The following is a 25,655-nucleotide window of genomic DNA, read 5'->3' on the forward strand; positions in this document are numbered from 1 at the left end:
ACATTCAGTATTTTTCTTAGACATGTCATGTGGAAGTGATTCAGTTTTTTTTTGTATGTTTAATTAATTACTGGTAATTCATTAATTTGTTCATTAGCAACAAGGGAAACTAATACTTCAGTTTTCACACTATGGCTAAATTTGTTGTGTTTAGTCCCCATAAAATTGTTAACGCTATTTCTCCCTCACGCAAACTCAGATCAAGTTATATTTTAGACAAATATTAATTGAGCCTAACAAAACATGAATCAGTGAACAAAAAATAATCAATGGACCTCATTCACCAATCGTAAACAAATTACATTTAGCCACGTGGTGCTCTATCTCTTCTATATAATTTACGATCTCATGTTTACTTCATGATGGTTGTCACGTGACAGTTTTTCCCGTTGTTTTATCAATAAAAATCACGTGACTAAATATTGTTTGTTTACGATTGGTGAATGAGGTCCATTACTAAATTAATTATAAGTATTGAATTATTTTGTTTTATATCGAATAAGGGAAATAACTTTGTACATGATAGGGAGTTATAGTTTTAAGGACGGAGTTCTTCCCCTTAGATAAGCTTATTTTTTTTAAAGAAGGATCTTTAAACCTTTTTTTTTTTTTTAAACTACACAATGAACCCAAAACGATACATTTCGTTGTCCATCGAATTCTAGTATCTGTAAAGTATACTTTTATAATCCCGAGAATTCGCTTTTTTTTTTTTTTTTCGCTTATTACAGAAAAAGAATGCCACTGACCACTTTATTGGCATTATAGAACATGTATTCACTGCTTCACAGTGAAGCATATCTGGCACTGTCAGCACTCAGCACTGACAACATATTCGAGTCTTTCAATCTCAGGTTGACCTGATTCAAAGTTTTGTGTATTCACTTTTTGTACGTTGTTAAAAAAACTATTTATCGAAAAGTTAATTTTTTAGCAAAAAGGAAAAAAACACTTGTTTCAGTGAACATCATCCCCTGGGGTCTCCACTTGACGGGTTCCCCAAATGAGTGTGCAAGATTTGTTTTTATATTAAATATTTCGTCATTATCTCAAGTCATGATGTCGAATGCCAAAATGCAGGGGCCCCCAAGGAGGTCAAGCCCCCCCCCCACCCCCCGGGGACACCCAAATCCTTAGCTACTCCAATGACTTGTATGTAAAACAGTTCAGAATTTAGTTTACATCAGGATGGCTGTATCGTTGTATGGTCTGTCATCTGTTGGTGTCGTTAGTCCTGGACTTGAACTCTGCCCGCTCCGCTAACCTTGCCTACGCCGAAGGCCGACCCTGATGCAATTATCTTCAGATCTGAAAGAACACCCGAAACATGTATAACACCAAGAAACCCGCACACACACACACACACCACACACACACACACACGCACACCACGTACACACACGCACCACGCACACACCACGCATACACACACACACCACGCACACACCCACACACACACACGCACGCACGCATGTTTGGATGGCTCTTTGTAACTTAATTCTGCTATAATAGTTGCTCTAGTAACTGGCTTATTTAAATTACACCGAGATTCAGCACATGCCACCCAGCATGTGTGTAGTCCTTCCTTTGTCCTGGTACTGTATTAGAACCTAAGTTTACATCAGTACATTGTGAATCAAGAGTTAACAATACTTGTATTTTATCGATAAGTCGTCTCCTTATTGACTGCATCCACTTCTACCAATTGTAGAGAACTGATTATATGGATGAATAGAAATGTCTTCTTTTTTTTTCTAGTTCGCTTTGTCCTAAGCGTGAGAGTAATTACATATGTGCATCATGATACAGTCTGGGTTATCTTTTTTTCTCTCTCTGACTTAACAACCACTTTATCTACCTTCATCTTCTTATTTGAAGTAACGTCTGTATTTTATAAGATAAGATCTGTACACAGTGCCGGCCTAAGGTCACTGCAAACCTAGGCGGTCGCAGTGGGCGCCGCACTTTCATAGGCCACGCCCAAATTCTAGGTGTAAATTATTACATTAAAACTAGCAGGGTTTCCCAATGAAGACTAAGACTAAGACTAAGACTAAGATTGCTTTATTGATCCTTACGTAAATTTGTTGTGATTACAAGGTCTCTTTTCTCATTTCTCTGCTCCCTCCCCCCCCCCAAATAATTTCTTGATTCCATAGTTTTGTATTTAGATACATGACACATCGACTAAACGTTTGTTAAGACTTATAAAAGCCACCGGAAATGATTGAAAGTAAGCTTGTAGGTAGACGTCTGCCAGGCCAGATTTAGGAGTACGCAACTTGAGTGACGTCACAGGTCTCGAGACTCAAAAAGGGGGGGGGGGGCATCTTCGACGTGTCCGCAAAGTTCGAGATTAATTCCTTTTATGAACCGTTGACTCGAAAAGGATTTTATCTCGTGGCCAGGATGCAGGATTTGCTGTTGACTGACCCTTCTGTCTGAAGGTCCCCATCAACCAGATGATGAATTAAACACAAATGTTTGGTCAGGGTCAAGGTCCCTTGAGCCACTGCAGTGAGTTCCCCCATCCCATGCCAGGCTGGATACCAAAATTACCAAAACAACTAATATAGCGATATTTAGGATTTACGATACGAATTAATGATTAGTGGTGATATTTAGGATTAACGATACGTATTTATGATTAGTGACGATATTTAGGATTAAATAGGCATTTATGATTAGTGGCGATATTTAGGATTAACGATACGTATTTATTATTAGTGGCAATATTTAGGATTAATGATACGTATCTATGATAAGTGGCGATATTTCGGATTTACGATACGTATTTTTGGTTAGTGGCTATACGTATTTATGATTAGTAGCGATATTTAGATTTATGATACGTTTTTTGGTTAGTGGCTATACGTATTTATGATAAGTGGCGATATTTAGGATTTACGATACGTATTTATAATTAGTGGTGATATTTAGGATTTACAATACGTATTTATAATTAGTGGTGATCTAGTCTAGATGTACGCAAAGTATTCATTTTATTTATTGATTTTTACTTGATGGAAAAAAAAAAACCTATTGGCGGTGAAGGCCCAAAATGTTCGTCATAGCTTTGTTCGAGAGTCTAGGACAGTGTTTCTCAAACTGTGTTCCGCTGAACCCTATTGTTCCGTGAAGCCTGAATAGGTGTTCCACGAGCTACTGGAATAATTTATTTGAATGCCACCCTGTGAATTAATATCTCTCCAAAAACAATATACAAAAAATAAGCAAACTGTTTCGCTAAATACTCTTCAGACTGTACGAAGTGTTTTCTTAAGGAAAAAGTTTGGGAAAACACGTCCCTAGGAGATACAACCTCCAAAACAAACCATATAGCCATCTTCTAACCACAGACGTCTCTGACAACTGAGTCACTGTGGTAAATATTAGGCCCAGACAGACCGACCTCACAAAACTAATATCGGCTTACGGCTATTCCCTTTTCGGGACCGCTAAAAACAAAAAATCTAAAATTATTTTCATAAAACAAAAAATCTGTTTTCAATGGAATAGGGTAACTTTATTAATACTAATGTTATCTGCGCTTGAATAGTTGGACAAGAAGACAAAGAACAATAACTGCGAATGACGCTTTTGACATGACCTTCGCTTGACCACTAGAACTTGCTGGATTTCTTTGTTTTTCAACCCCTGAAATAAAAGAGAAACTTAATGTCTAATGGCAACAACAGTAGTAACAAGAAAAAACATTTGAAATGCATTTTAAAACGACCAAACATCCATACTTATAGTTTAAGTCTGTAGAGTGATTGTTTTTCACTTAATAACTAATGAGTCTCTGATAAGAAAAAGGGAGTATTGTTTATCCCGCCCCATTCTTCTTCATATTCTCCCGATTATCCAATGAATAATTCTTGGCCAATAGAATGTATAGATTAGAATAGTTCTACTACAATGTATAATATTCCAATGATAAGCCTTTTAAATCTAGAAGAAAACTGTGGGTACAAATATTTGTAATAGCAGAGATTTGTTATTGTTAGTTTAGATCTATTAAAAAATTTAGTTACATGACTGATCCAAACTGATATACCTACGCTTAATTTATGCTTTGTTTTTTTTATTCAAGGTTTTTTTTTTCTATTTTCTTCTTGTTTATGTCCCTTGACTGTACCAACTCTTTGGCGTCAGGAGGAATTCTCAAATATCAATCCGAGCAGCTTCTAAGTCTAAGTGTTGACTTTTGGCTTTTTTAAATTAATTATTCACAAACACACATTTTTAATAATTATTTCTTTTTTTTGGGGGGGTTTCATTCAACGGAACTCTATTTTTTGTATTTTAGTATTCAGTCGTAATACACAGCTAGTCAAACTAACCGGATTTGACCTCATGACCTTTAAACTAAATATTCACCTCCTATAGCTGATTGGTTTGATGTGGATCCGTTCAGGTCTTCCAATGACCTCTTTCCGTTTCCTGTGAACAGAAATGCAGATAGAAATTCTATAGGCCTCTAGGTTATAAAAACAAAACAATTTATAACTAACGACACCGACAAGACATTTGAAGGTTCCTTTCTTCTTGAAATATATATATATATATATATATTTATATAGTGCGTCCATCGTGGTTCGATGATGACCACTTTTGTCATCCAGGGGGCTGAGGGTTTTGCACTGGAGTTTAGTGCCTCCACATGTGGCTGGTCAGACTTACTATGTGAGCCCGGAATGTTCGGCTGCACACCGGGCAAGTTATTCCAGCTGGAGCTGGTGTCCTTGGCCTTGCTTTTCTTTCTCTGGCGCTTTTCTTCTGCCAGCGTTGTTCTCTTTTCCCTTATGTGTATTTCAATGCTGACTGCCAAATGTAACTAAGTCATGAACATAACCGTGTTGACAAATATAAAGAAAGAATAACGATTCAGAATGCCGATTCAAGGACATATAACTTGTTTATGTAGATAAATAATGTAATTTTTCTTAACATTTCACAATCTTACTATTCTATTTCTACCACAAGGACTTATGTCAATTTTCAAACCCATTTTTAAATTATTTGACATTTTACAAAGCATTAGTGACTATTTCTCAGATTACAACCCCCTCAACCCCATCCGCAATCTCTGAAACTTCTGTTAGCGACATTGGAATTTTTTTTCCCCAGGATTTATTTAGTTCTTGTAGATAACGGGGTTGGCGGCTGGCAGGTTTTGAACCCTGAACCATATAAATGATAGTCTAGAGGACATAACACATGGCTATGCATGCCAGTACAAAAAATTGGATCATCTTTTTAACTGCAATATATGTCAAAGAATTATTTTAATTTTAAGACCCACTAACCATATTCTTTTAATTTTAATTTATTTTTTTTTTATTTGCAAAGGAAATGAGACTGCTGGAGATTTAAAAAAAAATTATTTTTTTTTCACATTGATAAGACTTGTTACATTTTTTAGAGGGGAATTGATAAAGCCAAATAGTTGAGAATAGTTGTGCGCCTCTGGTCTTCAATATTTCAAAAAATTATTATTATTTGTACTTTAAAGTATTTGTAATCGATAATTGAGTCCCTTTTGAATGTATAGACACATCAGTGGGACGAAGTATCATTCCCTACTCTCTCCCTCTCTCTCTCTAAAAAATAAAACAAGCCAAAGAAAAAAGATTACTTTTAAAACCAAAGCTTATCTAATGGTTAAGAACCGCTAATTACTGCCATTTATCTGAAAATGGCAGAGTTTAGCTCCCTTTCTGCTATATAAATAATTAATTGGTTAATTTTTTATTGATTCATGTATTGTCAGCGACTATGAATAATTGTGCAAAGTTTCAACTTGATTCGAGATTTGGAAATGGGAGAAAAAAATCAGATTAAACCTTTTACCAGACAGACAGACTGAGGGAGTTGATATAAACTTTCTATAAAAGTCAAAGGAAACATGTTCAGGTTATGTTAAGTTTGTTTCTAATTCTAATTAGCTTGCATTGTAAAGTATGTTATAATAAATAAATGTTATTAACAGTAGGATTTTATAATAGAATTGATTTTCATTTTACATTCGTAAAACAATCAATGAAAGTAGGTCATCAGCTCACTGTACTGGTTCAACAAAAAACACTAACCATAGTGTTTTTTTGGAAATATTTGGAGAAAAATTGATTGACAAAAAAAAAGGGGGGAGGGGACACCTTGGGTTATCCGCACCATGTGACGCCGACCATAATGACGCTACTGACTCAATGTCTACTAGTCTAACTCTATCTCTACTATGACTTTATGTTAAATGTTTACTAGTCTAACTCTGTCTCTACTATGACTCTATGTTTACTAGTCTAACTCTGTCTCTACTATGACTCTATGTTTACTAGTCTAACTCTGTCTCTACTATGACTCTATGTTTACTAGTCTAATTCTGTCTCTACTATGACTCTATGTTAGCGATACATAAGTGTCAGTTACTTGTCGATTTAGATTTAGATAGGCAGGTTTTTAATAACTTGCGTAATTTTAATATTTTCGCTTTTTTAAATTTCATTTGGAGCCACCAAAGCCACCTTGCTAAGGCCCTCGGGCCTCCAATTATCAAGACCGGTTCTGTTTGTAGGCTATATAGCAGTGATAGGCAAACTTTTTGGGGAGCTGGGCCAAATACTTTAGGTGAAAATTTTGGCGAGCCATAAAAATACAGAAATTAAATTTGGGGTTGAAAGATATCAAATTTAACTAGAGCAAAATGTAAAGCTTTGAGTGGTTTAATAATAGTTATTTTTTTTTTTACTTTGTTAAATTAGGTCGAAATTATTTGAAAGTGAACTGAGACTGTTATTCGTCAGAATTTTTATGTAAGTTTTATTATTAAAAAGAAAAAAGGCGGCCCAGAAACATATGAACATATTGTACACACATTACTACAAAACTGTGGTAGGACGAATAAAATTTTTTTCGCGGGTCGGATTTGGCCCGCGGGCCATAATTTGCCCATCACAGTAATATAGCGTAGAGTTTTTGGGGCAGACCAAGAAATTTTTACAGGGCGTGTGCTGTGCGCTAGCGAGAGATTTCCTATTAAATACAAATGCAACCACAGGGAGCAACTCGCAGAGGCGGGATTACCATGTCGGCTCCAATAGATAATAATAATAATAATAATCTTTATTGTCCGTATGGAAATTTGTCTCACAATTTGTGCATTACACCAAACAAAAAACATTATAACTATAAGAAACCAAAGTGTACATTCACACCAGACTCACTCCTACTTTACATGTGACAAAGTTTATACCAGATTGTTCAGTTATTTAATGATTTGATTGCCAGGGGAACAAAAGAGTGTTTATTTGTCTGTTTGTCCGTTGTTTGCCGGAGACAATAGTGAGGTGTTGAAAGATGTCGTAAGGGACCAACGCTAGACAATGTGTTTTATAGCTCTATCATTGGAATGTAGTTGATTATGAATAATTAGAAATACGCTTTAACTATTTTATATTTTTTAAAAACAACTTTTGAATCAATATTTCATTCAAAGAATAAGTTAATCAATAGAAAATATATTTTATTATGAGCCATTGATGCTTGTTCCATTGCGACCTTAGATGTAAATTGTTTGTATCAATACATGAATCCACGAGTGAAGTTTGAGTAGCTAGTAATTCTTTTCCAAGCTATACACATCAACTGTTAATTTTCTAGGAAAATCGTTGGAGCAATTTTTGAGATCAGCTGTCTAAGTTCTTTGCTGGTTCCAGGTTCCATGCAGTGTAGATTAGACTGCGACTATTATAAAAATAATACGCATACATATATTGGTGAAGAAAGTGAAGTAAAAAGAGTTTTTGACAAGTGCATAATCAAAGAAATTGAAAAAGACACCAAATGTACCAAATGCACAAAAAAAAAAAAAAAACTTACCTCCAAGGCACATATGATTGAACCATTTCTTACATTTACCTCCTGGAATAGAGAAAATAAAATATGCTGCCATGCATGTTCAGCGGCATGTCTAAAGACCCCCATTAAGTTCCCCTTTCAAACCCTGCGGTTTATAGGGCTGATGATAATAAGCCTAATAAGGTCATCTTTTTCTTTGGCCAACGGTTAAAGAGCAGGGTGTTATGTGGCCAGCATAGCGACCAACTGCCTTTACTTAAGTCAGGTATCCGTTAGAGTTGGGTGGACTCAAGAGCCTCTAAAAATCCTGAAATTCAAAATCCCAGTCTTCACCAGGATTCGAACCCCGGACCCAAGCCAAGCATTTTGCCGCTCAGCCACCGCGCCTCCCTCACAAATATATTTGTAAGTGTCACGTATCAATTTAAATAAGCCGAGGTCTAGTTTAAATAACTTAACATATCTATGCCTGTACCGCACGTGTCAAGTGTCAAAATTTCACGTAATCTGACGCGAGTCCATCAATAGCATGACATCTTATAGGAAATAATTTGATCTTATCTTATATAATACAGACGTTACTTCAAAAAAGAAGATGATTACGTCCTACGCGTCATGCATTCAGTCATGCATATTAACCAATGACTTAAATTCTGCCAAGTCACTGGTTTTCCTGGCTAGCTGAAGCAACCCATTCTAATAGTACTAGGGAAGAAGGTTAAAGATTAGCATCTAAGAAGAGGCTAGAAAACGCGCGGTCAAGAAGGTGCAGTTGTAGAGAAATTTTCATGCAGTTAAGACGTATTTTAGTTTTGAATTGTAACTCGAAGTAACAAGTCTTGTATTTTATTAGATCTAGTATTAATCTGAATATATTTTATTATTAAGTTTTGAAAGAACTATTCATTTGATACAGTCTGTTTTGTATATTCTATACATGCAGTGATTTTTAGTTGTTGAATTAAAGTTCTGTATTTGAATTAAAAGGATCTTCGTTTAATGAATCTCTAAGATAGCATTTGGATCTAGAGATATACATCTAACAGAATCTTGTATTTTATTAGATCTAGTATTAATCTGAATATATTTTATTATTAAGTTTTGAAAGGGCTATTCATTTGATACAGTCTGTTTTGTATATTCTATACATGCAGTGATTCTTAGTTGTTGAGTTGAAGTTCTGTATTTGAATTAAAAGGATCTTCGTTTAATGAATCTCTAAGATAGCATTTGGATCTAGAGATATACATCTAATAGAATCCCCGGCATGTCACTGTGACTTCTTGTAACATCTGACATCTCAAGAAAAGTCATACAACATTACAGCACCATCGATGAATTAGCACATCTCAACAATCTTCAACAAGAGCACCAGTGACATTGTCTAGCACTTCCAACAAGAATACTCTGACAGTAAGATATTCTTCTTCTTCTTCTAGCCAGCTTTATTGCTGCTGAGCTGTGAGCTCTTTTGCAGACTGTGCCAAGGAAAAAAAGTGTGCTGTTTTCTTCAGTTGTTCAGCACTGCCGTACAGGGTGTTGGTTATGTTGGGCTGTAGTGGAAGTAGGGTCTGCCTAAGGTGGATTAGGAAGGGGCATTCAAAGAGGATATGGTTTACGGTTTCAGAGGGGTGGGTGCAGTGTCTGCAAAGGGGTAGTTGTGTGGAGTTTATTTTGTTCAGGTGGTAATTTAATAGTGGTGTGTGTCCTGTTCTTAGTTGGAAGATTGTAGATTGTTCTTTGCGGGGGAGGAAGTTAATACTGTTCAGTTTATTAGGCATAGTCATTTCTCTGTACATGGCTCTGCCTGTGTTTCCTGATGCCCATTGGTTGAGCCACTCCTCTTTGTGATTGTTGACTAACATTGACCTTAGGGTGAGGTAGTTAAACAGGTCTATCTGGTTGTTCCATAGTTGAACCTGCCTTTGATAGCTTATCTGCCTTTTCATTTCCCATGATGCCAATGTGTCCAGGGATCCACTGTAGTGTAATATTGATATTTAATTTTGATATCATCTGGTGGATTATCACACTGAGTGTTGTCAACTCTCTTGGGCTGTTTGAGGTGCTGCTGTTAAGTGCTTCCAGAGTAGATTGGGAGTCTGTAAAGACAACAATATCTGATGGTGGTTGCACTCCTTCATATAATTTGTTTTCTACTGTCTGGAGTGCTATGGTAATTGCCTCAATTTCGGCTTGGAAGTTTGAGCAGTAATCACCACAGGGTGCGCTTATCTCAAAGTAAGATATATCAGACTGAGTTAACTCTTTCCCTCCGTAATTATTTTTCTCATTCCGATAGTATTATTCGTTTTCTTCTTTTGTATTTCACTGTGTCCTGTTAGGGTTAATCTTCAATAACCTTTTTGTTTGTTATCAGAAAATGTTATTTTTGGTATTTAATTATAGGAGAATGCATGCTCTTTTTTACACAACACAAATTCAAGTTTTTAAATCCAAAAGCCAATTTAGTTTAATGAGATTCAAATTAGCGTTGGCATCGTGAGTTAGGAGAGAAAGAGTTAAGTAAATACATACCAAAGACTTGATTCCTCTGATCGTTTGCTGTAAAAAAAAAATTAGATAAACAAATTTTAATTATATAATTACATCCGTGTTCAATGGTTCCTTTAACCCTTAAAGTGCTGAGTTTTTTTTTTTTTTACAATGTGTGCATACAAAATGGAATTACAATTCTAGTGATTAGATTAGAGGCTAAACGACCGTACGCATCTAAAGGGTTAACGAAAGAAAAAAAGAGCCGAGTCTTCTCTCTGCTGTCTTTTAGGGTTCGATCTAAACATGTTGAGAACCGAGTGGAAAATGTCTTTTGACCCTATCTTTTTGCTTTCTGGGTTTTAGGTCAACTGCTGGTTTGGGTTTTTACATCTAACGGCTGATATGCGGACTTGACAGACAGAAAGATTAAGTTGATGCTTTTTTAAAAAAAATATTTTGAATTGTTTTGCATCTCGTTGGTATATTAACATACAGAATGCGGCAACTTTCCATTTGGCGCGCTTTGCTTCGGAGCTGAGACTGATCCGTATCCGCTGTCCATAGCCGTATTATTACCATCTGTCTCCACATGGTGTTGTCTAGTTTTGGTCTTCCCAATAGTCAACATCGATGATTAGTGTTATAATTTCCGAATATCAGAAATGAGCGACTGGCTTAATGTGTGCCTATCTGGAGTTAATGTTAATGGTTGATTTTCGGGATTCGTTCCTCTTTCGTCCTGTGTATATGACCATGCAAGCCCAACCGATTGAGGGTACTTTAAAGAATCTAAAGTCAAGAGCAGTGGTGTCCCTCTTTGTGTGTAAACAGAGCTGTAAGACAATCAGAATAAACAGAAATATCCGTTTTTCACATCAGGATCTGACTCTGTCCTACAGGGTTCTCTGTTGCTACCTCGGCCTTCACATTCCTACAGGGTTCTCTGTTGCTACCTCGGCCTTCACATTCCTACAGGGTTCTCTGTCGGTTAAAACCCAGATCTGTTTGTTTTTCATTTGGGCTCTGTTTTATGGTTTTGTTTACCCGACAAAAAATCGCGGACAAACTAGCGCCGACACAATAGCGCTAAATTCCCAGACGAAATAGCGCAAGGCCAAGTATCGAGTACTCATTTCTAGTATGTGTAATAAGTACTAGATTTGATTACAGTAAAGATCTTTCTACCACCACTACCACTACTACCATTACCACTTCTAGAAATATTTTCACTTTCACCACTACAACCATCAACATTACAACCACTACTATCATTACCATTACCACTTCCACCACCACTACCACCACCACTACCATTGCTACCATTACCACTACCACTACCACCACTACCACCACTACCATTACTACTACCACTACCATTACTACCACTACCATTACTACCACTACCATTACTACCACTACCATTACTACCACTACCATTACTACCACTACCATTACTACCACCACTACCATTACCACTTCTAGAAATACTATCTCTTCCACCACTGCTACCATTACCACCTCAACTATCATTACCACTAACACCAGTGCTACCATTACCACTACCACCACTACTACCATTACCACCACAACTATCATTACCACTACCACCACTACTACCATAACCACTATATACACTACTACCATTACCCCCACTACTACCATTACCACTACCACCACTACTACCATAACCACTATATACACTACTACCATTACCACTACCACTACCACAACTACTACCATTACCACCACTACTACCATTACCACTACCATTACCACCACTACTACCATTACCACTACCACTACCACAACTACTACCATTACCACTATTACTACCACTACTGCCACTACCTCTACTACTACTACTACTAGTAGTACTACAATAACTAAATTATCATTTGAGCATAGAAATACTTGCTTACCTCGCCACGCATCCACTTTTAAAGTTTCTTCCAATCTATATAACTCGTGTTTCAGCTCGAGATATCTTTTGTCATTGAGAACCAGAGAGGCATACTCTTTCCCCAAATTTCTCTCCACCAATAGCTCTTCTACTAAGCTCCTTTCTACCAGCTTGAAATCAGAAGAATAACACCCATCGGTCGAACTGACTATGTAAATATATAAAGGTAAACACTACTTATACTACTGTTAAAATACAGTTACTTTGCTTACTTCTACAGACTATATTTTAAAGTCATGGTGACTGACTGATCCAATACAAGACACTTAAAGCAAACCAACAGTTAAAAAAAACCTGCACATCATTTTTCGGGGAGTAGGTAGCACCTCACCGCCTCTCCCGGCTTCACTCATGCGTCACCTTAATGTACATTAGTACTCATTCTTATGGAGTCTATAAACGCGGGAAGGGGCCTCCAATAGAATTCTACAATTTGCCTCAAATTATTTAAATCTTCTAGAGATTAGTATTTCCAACGTTTTGCGCAAATTGCATATAATATAAATCAGATTTACCCGATAGCATGGTCAAGACAAGCAAGGGTACAACACTTTGAACTAACATATTGTAGATGTGATGTAGCTGCATTACGTTGCAAGAATCTGTGTGGTGTCAGAAGCGGGCTGTCTTTTAAGAACCTCTTTTCTTGGCACGTTTCAACGTTTGGTTTGTAATCGATTCTTGAAATCATCTTAGAGGCGTAATTACGTAGAGCGTTTTGGGAATTATACAAACAAAAACAAACTAGATATATCTTTCGTCCATTGTTAGCGTTGTATTTTTGTACAAAGCTTATTTCAACTCACTCTGGTATAAAGTTTGTACACGTTATTTCTCCACCCAATCTCTGATCAAGCTGAAATTTTGCACAATTATTTCTTTTACTTGACAACACAAGAATCAATAACAAAATTAACCAATTAATTTATTAACTATTGGCAATGAATTATTTTGTTTGGTATCTCGAACAAGGGAATGAAATTGTACTTGACTAATGTGGTGGTAAAGATGAATTAGTCCCCTTTATAGGTCGCCGCTCTAAACTGAAACAAACAATATACAATCTTCTCTAGTCATAAGTACCTCACTAGCAGAGTGGCTAGCACGTCGGCCCTAGGAGGCGTGAACCACTAGTTCGAATCCAGGTTGTTCTCCTTTTTTAAAATGCTTTTTTCAAAACACTCTGGTCTGTCTGGTAAATAGTGTTTACACAATATTTCTCCCACACCCATTCTCGAATCAAGCTAAATCTTCGCACAATTATTCATTGACATAGACAAGACATGAATCAATAAAAAAAAGTAACGAATTAGACAAGTGATGAATCAATTTTAAAAAATTAACGAATTAGACAATTGATTACTGGTAATTAATTATTTTGTTTTAAAACAACAAGGGAAACCAATACTTCAGTATTTAGATATATGGCTAAATTTGTTGGGTTTAGTCCCCTTAAATAATTGCTATTTCTCCCTCACACATTCTCTGATCAAGTTGATACTTTAAACAATTATTTATTGTACCTAGCAAAACATGAATCAATAAGGAAAATACTAAATTAGTTAATTAATTATAGGTAATTAATTATCTTGTTAGATATCGAATAAATGAAATAGCTTGTACATTATTGGTAGATATAGTTTTAAGAACGGAGTTCTTCACCTTTTGAGAAGCTTTCTTCTTTTTTTTTAAAGAAGGATTTTTTAAGTTTTGTATAAAAGGCACACTAGCAATCCAAAACGATACATTCCTTAGTCCATCGAACTCTAGTATCTTTGACATATACTTGGATAAGCCGGAACATTCGCTTATTACAGAAAAAAAAATGCCAATGACGACTTCATAAAACATGTATTCAGTGCTTTACAGTAAAACATATCTTGCATTGTCAGCATTCAGCACTGACAATATTCGAGTCTTATAATCTCAGGTTGACCTAATGCAAAGTATTGTGTATTCACTTTTAGTTGGTTATTAAGAAATATTTATCGAAAAGTTAATTTCTTTAGCAGAATGAAACACTTGTATGTAAGAGAATTTAGAATTTAATTTACACCAGTATTGCTGAATGGCCGTGTTGGTCTGTGCTGTGGGCTGTCGTTTGTTGGTCTAGTTAGTCCTGGGCTTGAACTCTGGCCGCTGCTATCTACGTCGTCCTGCGGCAGGTTTGGGCTAGAATGTAATCAGGGCCGACCTTATATAATTGGAGGCCCTAGGCGAGGTGAGTTTGGTGGCCCCCAAAGGAAATGGAAACATTTTAAATAAACATTGAAAAAAAAGATATAGAAATTGATTTAAAACCTAGTGTACTCCAAACGGAACATTGGGCAAAAGTTTCTCTTTTTCTTTTCTTTAAAAAAAAATTGCTTTGACTCCAGCTGCCTAGTTTACATATGCCTAAGACTGCCTCAGGTGCATTAATCTTCAGATCTGAAAGAACAGCATATACATGTACAACAATACGCACACACAAACACACACACACATATACACATGTTTGGATTGCTTTATATAAATAAATGCAGCTATAATAATTGCTCTAGTAACTGGCTTATTCAAATCACACCAAGATTCAGCACATGCCACCCAGCAAGTGTGTAGTCCTTGCTTTGTTCTGGTAGTGTGTTACAACAAAAGTTTCCATCAGTGCATTGTGAATCAGAGTTAACAATACTTTAATGTTATCCTCAAGAGGTCTACATCCGCTTCTACCAATTATAGAGAACTGATTATATTGATGACTTGGTGAAAAGTGTGGTCGAGAGGCTAAGTGCGCTTGAACTTGGCTTGTCTTGGCTACCTATAAGGGGGCTCGAGGTTCGACACCCGACTCGGGCAGAGCTGCGTTTACTGAGCGACTAAAGGCAGCACGGAAAACTAATTCCTAGATACCCCCACTGGTCCACAAATGAGATTGGACCAAAGCGCTCTGAGCATGCTATAAGCATGAAAGTAGTGCTATATAACGGCTATAATAATAGAACTGTCTTCTTTTTTTTCTATCTCACTGTATCCTTACGCGTGATAGTAATTACATATGTACATCATGATACAGTCTGGTTATCTTTTTTCTCTCTCTGAATCCTCTACCACTTCATCTACCTTCATCTTTTTATTTGAAGTAACGTCTGTATTTTATAAGATAACATCTATACACAGTGCCGGCCTTAAGTCACTGCCACCTATGCGGCCGCAGTGGGCGCCGCACTTCCATAGGCCCCGCCCGAATTCTAGATGTAAATTATAAGATTAAAACATTATAACTTATATATAATAGCAGGGTTTTCACAACCTCCTGGTTTTCCAGACCCTCTTGGAAATCTGTTGAAATTGCAAAATATAAAAAATAAAAGTCCTGGAAATCTTAAATTATTAAAATCTTCTGAAAAATAGACTTAAATGTCAATAGTCAATCCTATATCATATGCGCGACCCAAAAAAAAAAACGGCATTGTCAGTTTTCTTTTTATAAAAAAAAAACGGTATTGCAAAAACGAATGTATTTTCTAATACAAAATCTTAATTATGAAATTAGGCTTATCCCTACCCAGACTGAGCCTCGCGCTATCCGTAGCCACACAGAATATCTTGTGGAAGTCTATATATACATTCGCTTAAACAGGAATTTTTCTCGGAGAAGGTCTAGGGATACAAAATATATGGATTTGTTTTTGTTTTTTTTTATTTAACATTAACATGCATAACATAGTCAATTTGAATGACTTCACTTAATCTACGGTAAAACAAGTTCCCCTTTCAGATGTTGTGGTATTTAGGGCAGGTGATGTAAAAGTCACCTGTTTCTGTGGTCTACGGTTAGCGAGGGTGTCATGTGGCCAGCACAACGGCCAACCGCTTTTACTTTTCCCAAACTAATGTCAGGTACCCATTTGAGCTGGGCGGACTCAGAGGCGCCCAAGGACCCCGAAATTGAAAATTCCAGTCTACTCCAGGATTCGAACCCGGGACCTCCGGTTCGGAACCCAAACGCTGCTTTACCGCTCAACCACAAAAAACAAAAGTACCCAATATTGATCTAATTTATATTGCACATCTACCTGTATAACAGTATTACCGTTGACTAATTATTAAATGAATTTCAGATACACATATTATCGTACCTATATTACTGAAGCCTATGTAATTTGATGTTTTATTGTGTTTGAATATTTACGTATGACTAAGAGACTTGCGCTGAAAATTTTGATTAAAGTGAGGAGGATTCGCGCAACACGCAGTGGCGTAGCTAGAGTGGTGGAGGAGAGTTTGAAAATTCCCCCGGGCCCTGACTTGAGGGGCCCCCAAATGAGTGTTTTTTTTTATATTAAATATTACGGAAAATGCCGGAGCCCCCAAAGAAGTTAAGTTCCCTAGGCTCCATTACGATGGAAAATTCTTAGCTTCGCCCCTGGCAACAGGCAACACGTCGACCTCAGTCTCTCGCCCTTATCATCTTTTTTCAGAAGCAAGATTTGGTCAAGGCGTGCGGGTAGTATATATTTTGTAAGCACACCACAGCAAGCACACCACAGCAAGCACACCACAGCAAGCACACCACAGCACACTACAGCAAGCACACCACAGCACACTACAGCAAGCACACCACAGCAAGCACACCACAGCACACCACAGCAAGCACACCACAGCACACCACAGCAAGCACACCACAGCACACCACAGCAAGCACACCACAGCAAGCACACCACAGCAAGCACACCACAGCCCACCACAGCACACCACAGCACACCACAGCAAGCACACCACAGCAAGCACACCACAGCACACCACAGCAAGCACACCACAGTAAGCACACCACAGCAAGCACACCACAGCACACCACAGCAAGCACACCACAGCACACCACAGCAAGCACACCACAGCACACCACAGCAATCATACCACAGCACACCACATATACAACACAACTACTCATTAAGTCTCACTTTATTTATTCACATTTAGACCACGGGTTAAATAATAATATAACAATAAACTATGTAACTTTAAAAAAAAAAAAAAATTATTTTAGGAGAGGTGAAGTCATCAGAAACGCTTACTTGGCATGCGCAACTGTTTGGCACTTTTTAACTCCCTTCAGATGTCGAGAATGTCGGATAACTCTTTCACTATTCTATCTCGTTCTTTTCTATCCGCTAGGGGAAGATAACAAGAATCAAATAAAGTAATCAAAATGGATTATCTCACTTTTAAAGTCAGTGTGTATGTGGGGATAAGTAAAAATTAAAAACTTTGTTAAAAACCTGGCTGAAATGGGGTGAACTATAGAGATAGAGGACGAGGCACATTTCTTGTTCCATAAGCTGGAACAAATTCGTAAAAGTTCTCATAAACTTCATTCTTCTCTGCCGTTACAGAATGGAATGGGTTGCCTGAATCAGCATGGTAAACCAACGACTTAGCAGAGTTTAAGTCGCTGATTAACACGCTTGACTAAATTGACGTATAAAATGAGTTATTCTCTACTTTTTTGAAGTAACGTCTGTAATCTTATAAGATCTATACGATTGAAACGTTTCTCTAATAGAAGACATCCGTACAGCCTTTTCAAAACCTTTGTTTTTTTCAATTTTCTGGAGTCTGAATTTCAAGTCAAATCTACAATATCGAAGGCTGCCGTGTTTTGTAACTAAACTATTCAAATCTACGGTTTTATTCGTCTACAATATCGAAGGCTGCCGTGTTTTGTAACTATTCAAATCTACGGTTTTATTCGTCTACAATATCGAAGGCTGCCGTGTTTTGTAACTATTCAAATCTACGGTTTTATTCGTCTACAATATCGAAGACTGCCGTGTTTTGTAACTATTCAAATCTACGGTTTTATTCGTCTACAATATCGAAGGCTGCCGTGTTTTTTAACTAAACTATTCAAATCTACTGTTTTATTCGTCTACAATATCGAAGGCTGCTGTGTTTTGTAACTATTCAAATCTACGGTTTTATTCGTCTACAATATCGAAGGCTGCCGTGTTTTGTAACTATTCAAATCTACGGTTTTATTCGTCTACAATATCAAAGGCTGCCGTGTTTTGTAACTAAACTATTCAAATCTACGGTTTTATTCGTCTACAATATCGAAGACTGCCGTGTTTTGTAACTATTCAAATCTACGGTTTTATTCGTCTATTGTTGGTTTCAAATTGTTCACGTGTAAAAGATGTTGTTAGTATCTTTTCTACTTGTGTGACCAATCCGGTCCTCTCGGCGTCATCTAGTACACTGTGATGCCATGTTCTTTTTGGTCTTCCTCTACGTCTTGTTCCCTGGGGGGTTCCACTCTTAAGATCTGTCTAGCGCTGTCACCTTACATTAAAATGACCTTACATTAAAAAGATCTTATATTTTTTATAAATAAATGTATTATATTTTTAATAGAGGTATACTTCTGATTTGTGTTGATAGATAAAATTAATATTCATTAATTAATACATTAATAACTCCATAATAAGCTATCGTCCATTAAACTTTAAAAAAAAAATCTCTTTGAGAATTCATTTCCTTTAAATGTAAAATTTAAATTTAAAATATGTAATAGTTTGGCAGATTTATCTCAATATATTAAACTAATTTAATAAATAATAATTTAATTTAAGCTAATTTAATAAATACCTTCAAGGACCAATGCTGTAGAAAGAAACATTTTGTAAAAAGATTAATAGTAGTAGGAAATATTTAAAGCATAGACCTCGATATATTATATCGAGGCTTGACATGGAGATCTTACACTACAAAATATACCTTCAAGCCCAGTGCTATTTTTGCATACACTGATGGAGCCTATGGAGCCTACATAGACTTTCTTGGCTCTTACACAATCAAAATCTTTGGACCATGTGGTAGTGTTTGCAGTTTTGATGCGGAGACCATGGCAGTCTGTGAAGCCTTAAAAGTCATTGACTCTCAACTCGGCGAGGGACATTTGAGGGCAACACAGATTGTTGTGGTCACTGACTCAAAATCTGTACTACAGGCTTTGCAAAGCCCCGGACCATGGCCCCCCAATATCAACACTGTCATCATGGCTTCACATAACATCAAACAACGCTATGGCACCCCTGTAATAATGCAGTGGGTACCGAGTCACATAGGTGTGACTGGCAACACAATCGCAGACTCTTTGGCCCACCAGGGAGGGCAAATTCCACCCACTGATCAGGCTGTAAGCTTTCATCAAGCCCTGGCTATAATACAAAAAACAGCAATGAAAAAGTGGTTTGAGTGCTGGGACAAGTCCCAAAAAACCCGTGGAGTCTGGGAGCGCATGAGGCGCCCTGACCGCATTTCCCCGTGGTGGAGGCTGTCCAGGCCTGAGCAAGCTATTATAGCACAGTGCAGGACAGGCCACTTCATAAAACCCATGTCTCAGATCCATATAGAAGATTTGAGAGAACCACCGCTTGGTAGACATTGATTCTATAAGGATCTGAGACAAAACAATGCCTTGTTTCATTTTTTTTTTTAAATTTCATGACATTTTTGTAGTGTATCATCATCATCATCAAACTCCATTAGAGTGAGGGCTTGAGAGGCTCAAATCCTCTCTTGCAAAAGCCCTGGAAACCCTGCTGTCTTGCGTAGTGCATAAATGTCGCCATACAGGTCGAGAATTTTGAGTTTCCCAGACCTGTCGAGACGGAGATCAGCAAGTCTGGGGCAGTCAAACAGAATATGAGGCACAGTTTCCTCTTCTTCCCCGCAGCGGGGGCATCGTGAATCAAAATTTGGCCATAGCCGCGAGAAATATGAGCCAACAGGACAGTGGCCTGTCCTGCACTGTGCTATAATAGCTTGCTCAGGCCTGGACAGCCTCCACCACGGGGAAATGCGGTCAGGGCGCCTCATGCGCTCCCAGACTCCACGGGTTTTTTGGGACTTGTCCCAGCACTCAAACCACTTTTTCATTGCTGTTTTTTGTATTATAGCCAGGGCTTGATGAAAGCTTACAGCCTGATCAGTGGGTGGAATTTGCCCTCCCTGGTGGGCCAAAGAGTCTGCGATTGTGTTGCCAGTCACACCTATGTGACTCGGTACCCACTGCATTATTACAGGGGTGCCATAGCGTTGTTTGATGTTATGTGAAGCCATGATGACAGTGTTGATATTGGGGGGCCATGGTCCGGGGCTTTGCAAAGCCTGTAGTACAGATTTTGAGTCAGTGACCACAACAATCTGTGTTGCCCTCAAATGTCCCTCGCCGAGTTGAGAGTCAATGACTTTTAAGGCTTCACAGACTGCCATGGTCTCCGCATCAAAACTGCAAACACTACCACATGGTCCAAAGATTTTGATTGTGTAAGAGCCAAGAAAGTCTATGTAGGCTCCATAGGCTCCATCAGTGTATGCAAAAATAGCACTGGGCTTGAAGGTATATTTTGTAGTGTAAGATCTCCATGTCAAGCCTCGATATAATATATCGAGGTCTATGCTTTAAATATTTCCTACTACTATTAATCTTTTTACAAAATGTTTCTTTCTACAGCATTGGTCCTTGAAGGTATTTATTAAATTAGCTTAAATTAAATTATTATTTATTAAATTAGTTTAATATATTGAGATAAATCTGCCAAACTATTACATATTTTAAATTTAAATTTTACATTTAAAGGAAATGAATTCTCAAAGAGATTTTTTTTTTAAAGTTTAATGGACGATAGCTTATTATGGAGTTATTAATGTATTAATTAATGAATATTAATTTTATCTATCAACACAAATCAGAAGTATACCTCTATTAAAAATATAGTACATTTATTTATAAAAAATATAAGATCTTTTTAATGTAAGGTCATTTTAATGTAAGGTGACAGCGCTAGACAGATCTTAAGAGTGGAACCCCCCAGGGAACAAGACGTAGAGGAAGACCAAAAAGAACATGGCATCACAGTGTACTAGATGACGCCGAGAGGACCGGATTGGTCACACTAGTAGAAAAGATACTAACAACATCTTTTACACGTGAACAATTTGAAACCAACAATAGACGAATAAAACCGTAGATTTGAATAGTTACAAAACACGGCAGTCTTCGATATTGTAGACGAATAAAACCGTAGATTTGAATAGTTTAGTTACAAAACACGGCAGCCTTTGATATTGTAGACGAATAAAACCGTAGATTTGAATAGTTACAAAACACGGCAGCCTTCGATATTGTAGACGAATAAAACCGTAGATTTGAATAGTTACAAAACACAGCAGCCTTCGATATTGTAGACGAATAAAACAGTAGATTTGAATAGTTTAGTTAAAAAACACGGCAGCCTTCGATATTGTAGACGAATAAAACCGTAGATTTGAATAGTTACAAAACACGGCAGCCTTCGATATTGTAGACGAATAAAACCGTAGATTTGAATAGTTACAAAACACGGCAGCCTTCGATATTGTAGACGAATAAAACCGTAGATTTGAATAGTTTAGTTACAAAACACGGCAGCCTTCGATATTGTAGCTTTGACTTGAAATTCAGACTCCAGAAAATTGAAAAAAACAAAGGTTTTGAAAAGGCTGTACGGATGTCTTCTATTAGAGAAACGTTTCAATCGTATAGATCTTATAAGATTACAGACGTTACTTCAAAAAAGTAGAGAATAACTCATTTTATACGTCAATTTAGTCAAGCGTGTTAATCAGCGACTTAAACTCTGCTAAGTCGTTGGTTTACTAGGCTGATTCAGGCAACCCATTCCATTCTGTAACGGCAGAGAAGAATGAAGTTTATGAGAACTTTTACGAATTTGTTCCAGCTTATGGAACAAGAAATGTGCCTCGTCCTCTATCTCTATAGTTCACCCCATTTCAGCCAGGTTTTTAACAAAGTTTTTAATTTTTACTTATCCCCACATACACACTGACTTTAAAAGTGAGATAATCCATTTTGATTACTTTATTTGATTCTTGTTATCTTCCCCTAGCGGATAGAAAAGAACGAGATAGAATAGTGAAAGAGTTATCCGACATTCTCGACATCTGAAGGGAGTTAAAAAGTGCCAAACAGCTGCGCATGCCAAGTAAGCGTTTCTGATGACTTCACCTCTCCTAAAATAATTTTTTTTTTTTTTAAAGTTACATAGTTTATTGTTATATTATTATTTAACCCGTGGTCTAAATGTGAATAAACAAAGTGAGACTTAATGAGTAGTTGTGTTCTATATGTGGTGTGCTGTGGTGTGCTTGCTGTGGTGTGCTGTTGTGTGCTGTGGTGTGCTTGCTGTGGTGTGATGTGGTGTGCTTGCTGTGGTGTGCTGTGGTGTGCTTGCTGTGGTGTGCTGTGGTGTGCTTGCTGTGGTGTGCTTGGTGTGCTGTGCTGTGGTGTGCTTGCTGTAGTGTGCTGTGGTGTGCTGTGGTGTGCTTGCTGTGGTGTGCTTGCTGTGGTGTGCTTGCTGTGGTGTGCTGTGGTGTGCTTACAAAATATATACTACCCGCACGCCTTGACCAAATCTTGCTTCTGAAAAAAGATGATAAGGGCGAGAGACTGAGGTCGACGTGTTGCCTGTTGCCAGGGGCGAAGCTAAGAATTTTCCATCGTTTGGGGGCCCAGGCAACTTGATTTCTTTGGGGGCTCCTGCATTTTCCGTAATATTTAATAAAAAAAAACACTCATTTGGGGGCCCCCTCAAGTCGGGGCCCGGGGAAATTTTCAAACTCTCCTCCACCACCATAGCTACGCCACTGCGTGTTGCGCGAATCCTCCTCACTTCAATCAAAATTTTCAGTGCAAGTCACTTAGTCATCCGTAAATATTAAAACACAATAAAACATCAAATTACATAGGCTTCAGTAACATAGGTACGATAATATGTGTATCTGAAATTCATTTAATAATTAGTCAACGGTAATACTGTTATATAGGTAGATATGTAATATAAATTAGATCAATATTGTGTACTTTTGTTTTTTTGTGGTTGAGCGGTAAAGCAGCGCTTGGCTTCCGAACCGGAGGTCCCGGGTTCTAATCCTGGTGTAGACTGGAATTTTCAATTTCGGGGTCCTTGGGCGCCTCTGAGTCCGCCCAGGTCTAATGGGTACCTGACATTAGTTTGGGAAAAGTAAAATCGGTTGGCCGTTGTGCTGGCCACATGACACCCTTGCTAACCGTAGACCACAGAAACAGGTGACTTTTACATCACCTGCCCTAAATACCACAACATCTGAAAGGGGAACTTGTTTTACCGTAGATTATGTGAAGTCATTCAAATTGACTATGTTATGCATGTTAATGTTAAATAAAAAAAAAAAAAAACAAATCCATATATTTTGTATCCCTAGACCTTCTCCGAGAAAAATTCCTGTTTAAGCGAATGTATATAAAGACTTCCACAAGATATTCTGTGCGGCTACGGATAGCACGAGGCTCAGTCTGGGTAGGGATAAGCCTAATTTCAAAATTAAGATTTTGTATTAGAAAATACATTCGTTTTTGCAATACCGTTTTTTTTTATAAAAGGAAAGCTGACAATGCCGTTTTTTGTGTGGGTCGCGCATATGATATAGGATTGACTATTGACATTTAAGTCTATTTTTCAGAAGATTTTAATAATTTAAGATTTCCAGGACTTTTTCGTATATTTTGCAATTTCAACAGATTTCCAAGAGGGTCTGGAAAACCAGGAGGTTGTGAAAACCCTTCTATTATATATAAGTTATAATGTTTTAATCTTATAATTTACATCTAGAATTCTGGCGGGGCCTATGGAAGTGCGGAGCCCACTGCGGTCGCATAGGTGGCAGTGACCTAAGGCCGGCACTGTGTATAGAATCTTATCTTATAAAATACAGACGTTACTTGAAATAAGAAGATGAAGGTAGATGAAGTGGTAGAGGATTCTTAGGGAAGAAAAGATAACCCAGACTGTATCATGATGTACATATAATTACACATATGTAATTACTCTCACGCGTGAGCTAGAAAAAAAAAGAAGACATTTCTATTATTATAGCTTTTATATAGCACTACTTGTATGCTCATAGCATGCTCAGAGCGCTTTGGTCCAATCTCATTTGTGGACCAGTGGGGGGTAGGGTGTATCTAGGAATTGGTTTTCCGTGATGCCTTTAGGCGCTCAGTAAACGCAACTCTGCCCGAGACGGGTGTCGAACCTCGAGCCCCCTTCTAGGTATCGTACTTAACCTCTCGACCACGCTTCTCACCAAATCATCAATATAATCAGTTCTCTATAATTGGTAGAAGCGGATGTAGTCAATACTGAGACATCTTGAGGATAACATAGATGTATTGTTAACTCTGATTCACAATGCACTGATGTAAACTTTTGTTGTAACACACTACCAGGACAAAGCAAGGGCTACACACTTGCTGGGTGGCATGTGCTGAATCTTTGTGTGATTTGAATAAGCCAGTTACTAGAGCAACTATTATAGCTGCAATTATTTATATAAAGCAATCCAAACATGTGTGCGCGTGTGTGTGTTTGTGTGTGCGTATTGTTGTACATGTATAGGCTGTTCTTTCAGATCTGAAGATTAATGCACCTGAGCCAGTCTTAGGCTTATGTAAACCAGGCAGCTGGAGTCAAAGCAATTTTTTTTAAAGAAAAGAAAAAGAGAAACTTTTGACCAATGTTCCGTTTGGAGTACACTAGGTTTTAAATCAATTTCTATCTCTTTTTTTTCAATGTTTATTTAAAATGTTTCCATTTCCTTTGGGGCCACCAAACTCACTTCGCCTAGGCCCTCTAGCCCAAACCTGCCGCAGGACGACGTAGATAGCAGCGGACAGAGTTCAAGCCCGGGACTAACTAGACCAACAAACGACAGCCCAGAGCACAGACCAACACGGCCATTCAGCAATACTGGTGTAAATTAAATTCTAAAATCTCTTACATACAAGTGTTTCATTCTGCTATAAAGAAATTAACTTTTCGATAAATAATGATTAATAACCTATAAAAAGTGAATACACAATACTTTGCATTAGGTCAACATGAGATTTAAAGACTCGAATACATTGTCAGTGCTGGGAGCTGACAGTGCCAGATATGTTTTACTGTAAAGCACTGAATACATGTTTTATGAAGTCGTCATTGGCATTTTTTTTTCTGTAATAAGCGAATGTTCCGGCTTATCCAAGTATATGTCAAAGATACTAGAGTTCGATGTACTAAGGAATGTATCGTTTTGGATTGCTAGTGGGCCTTTTATACAAAACTTAAAAAATCCTTCTTTAAAAAAAAAAGAAGAAAGCTTCTTAAAAGGTGAAGAACTCCGTTCTTAAAACTATATCTACCAATAATGTACAAGTTATTTCATTTATTCGATATCTAACAAGATAATTAATTACCTATAATTAATTAAC

The 25,655-nt window shown here is 37.4% G+C and overlaps 1 protein-coding gene across 2 annotated transcripts in view; it reads right to left on the reverse strand.

Moving 5' to 3' along the window:
- Positions 1-3,504: 3,504 nt before the first annotated feature.
- LOC106067795 (uncharacterized) overlaps positions 3,505-25,655 on the reverse strand; it is a 262,134-nt gene continuing 239,983 nt past the window's right edge. The window contains exons 2-9 of one of the 2 annotated variants that reach the window (XM_056034308.1): positions 18,950-18,964; positions 17,377-17,472; positions 12,835-13,010; positions 12,279-12,467; positions 10,399-10,425; positions 7,882-7,923; positions 4,384-4,446; positions 3,505-3,657 (exon numbers count right to left, since the gene is read on the reverse strand). In XM_056034308.1, coding sequence (XP_055890283.1) covers positions 3,542-3,657; positions 4,384-4,446; positions 7,882-7,923; positions 10,399-10,425; positions 12,279-12,467; positions 12,835-12,907 — 510 coding nt within the window. In that variant the 5' untranslated portion in view covers positions 12,908-13,010; positions 17,377-17,472; positions 18,950-18,964 and the 3' untranslated portion in view covers positions 3,505-3,541. The remainder of the gene's footprint in view (positions 3,658-4,383; positions 4,447-7,881; positions 7,924-10,398; positions 10,426-12,278; positions 12,468-12,834; positions 13,011-17,376; positions 17,473-18,949; positions 18,965-25,655) is intronic. The other variant, XM_056034309.1, reaches the window with a different exon arrangement.

The sequence above is a fragment of the Biomphalaria glabrata genome, chromosome 7 (assembly GCF_947242115.1).
Source record: "Biomphalaria glabrata chromosome 7, xgBioGlab47.1, whole genome shotgun sequence".
Classification (NCBI taxonomy): Eukaryota; Metazoa; Mollusca; class Gastropoda; family Planorbidae; genus Biomphalaria; species Biomphalaria glabrata.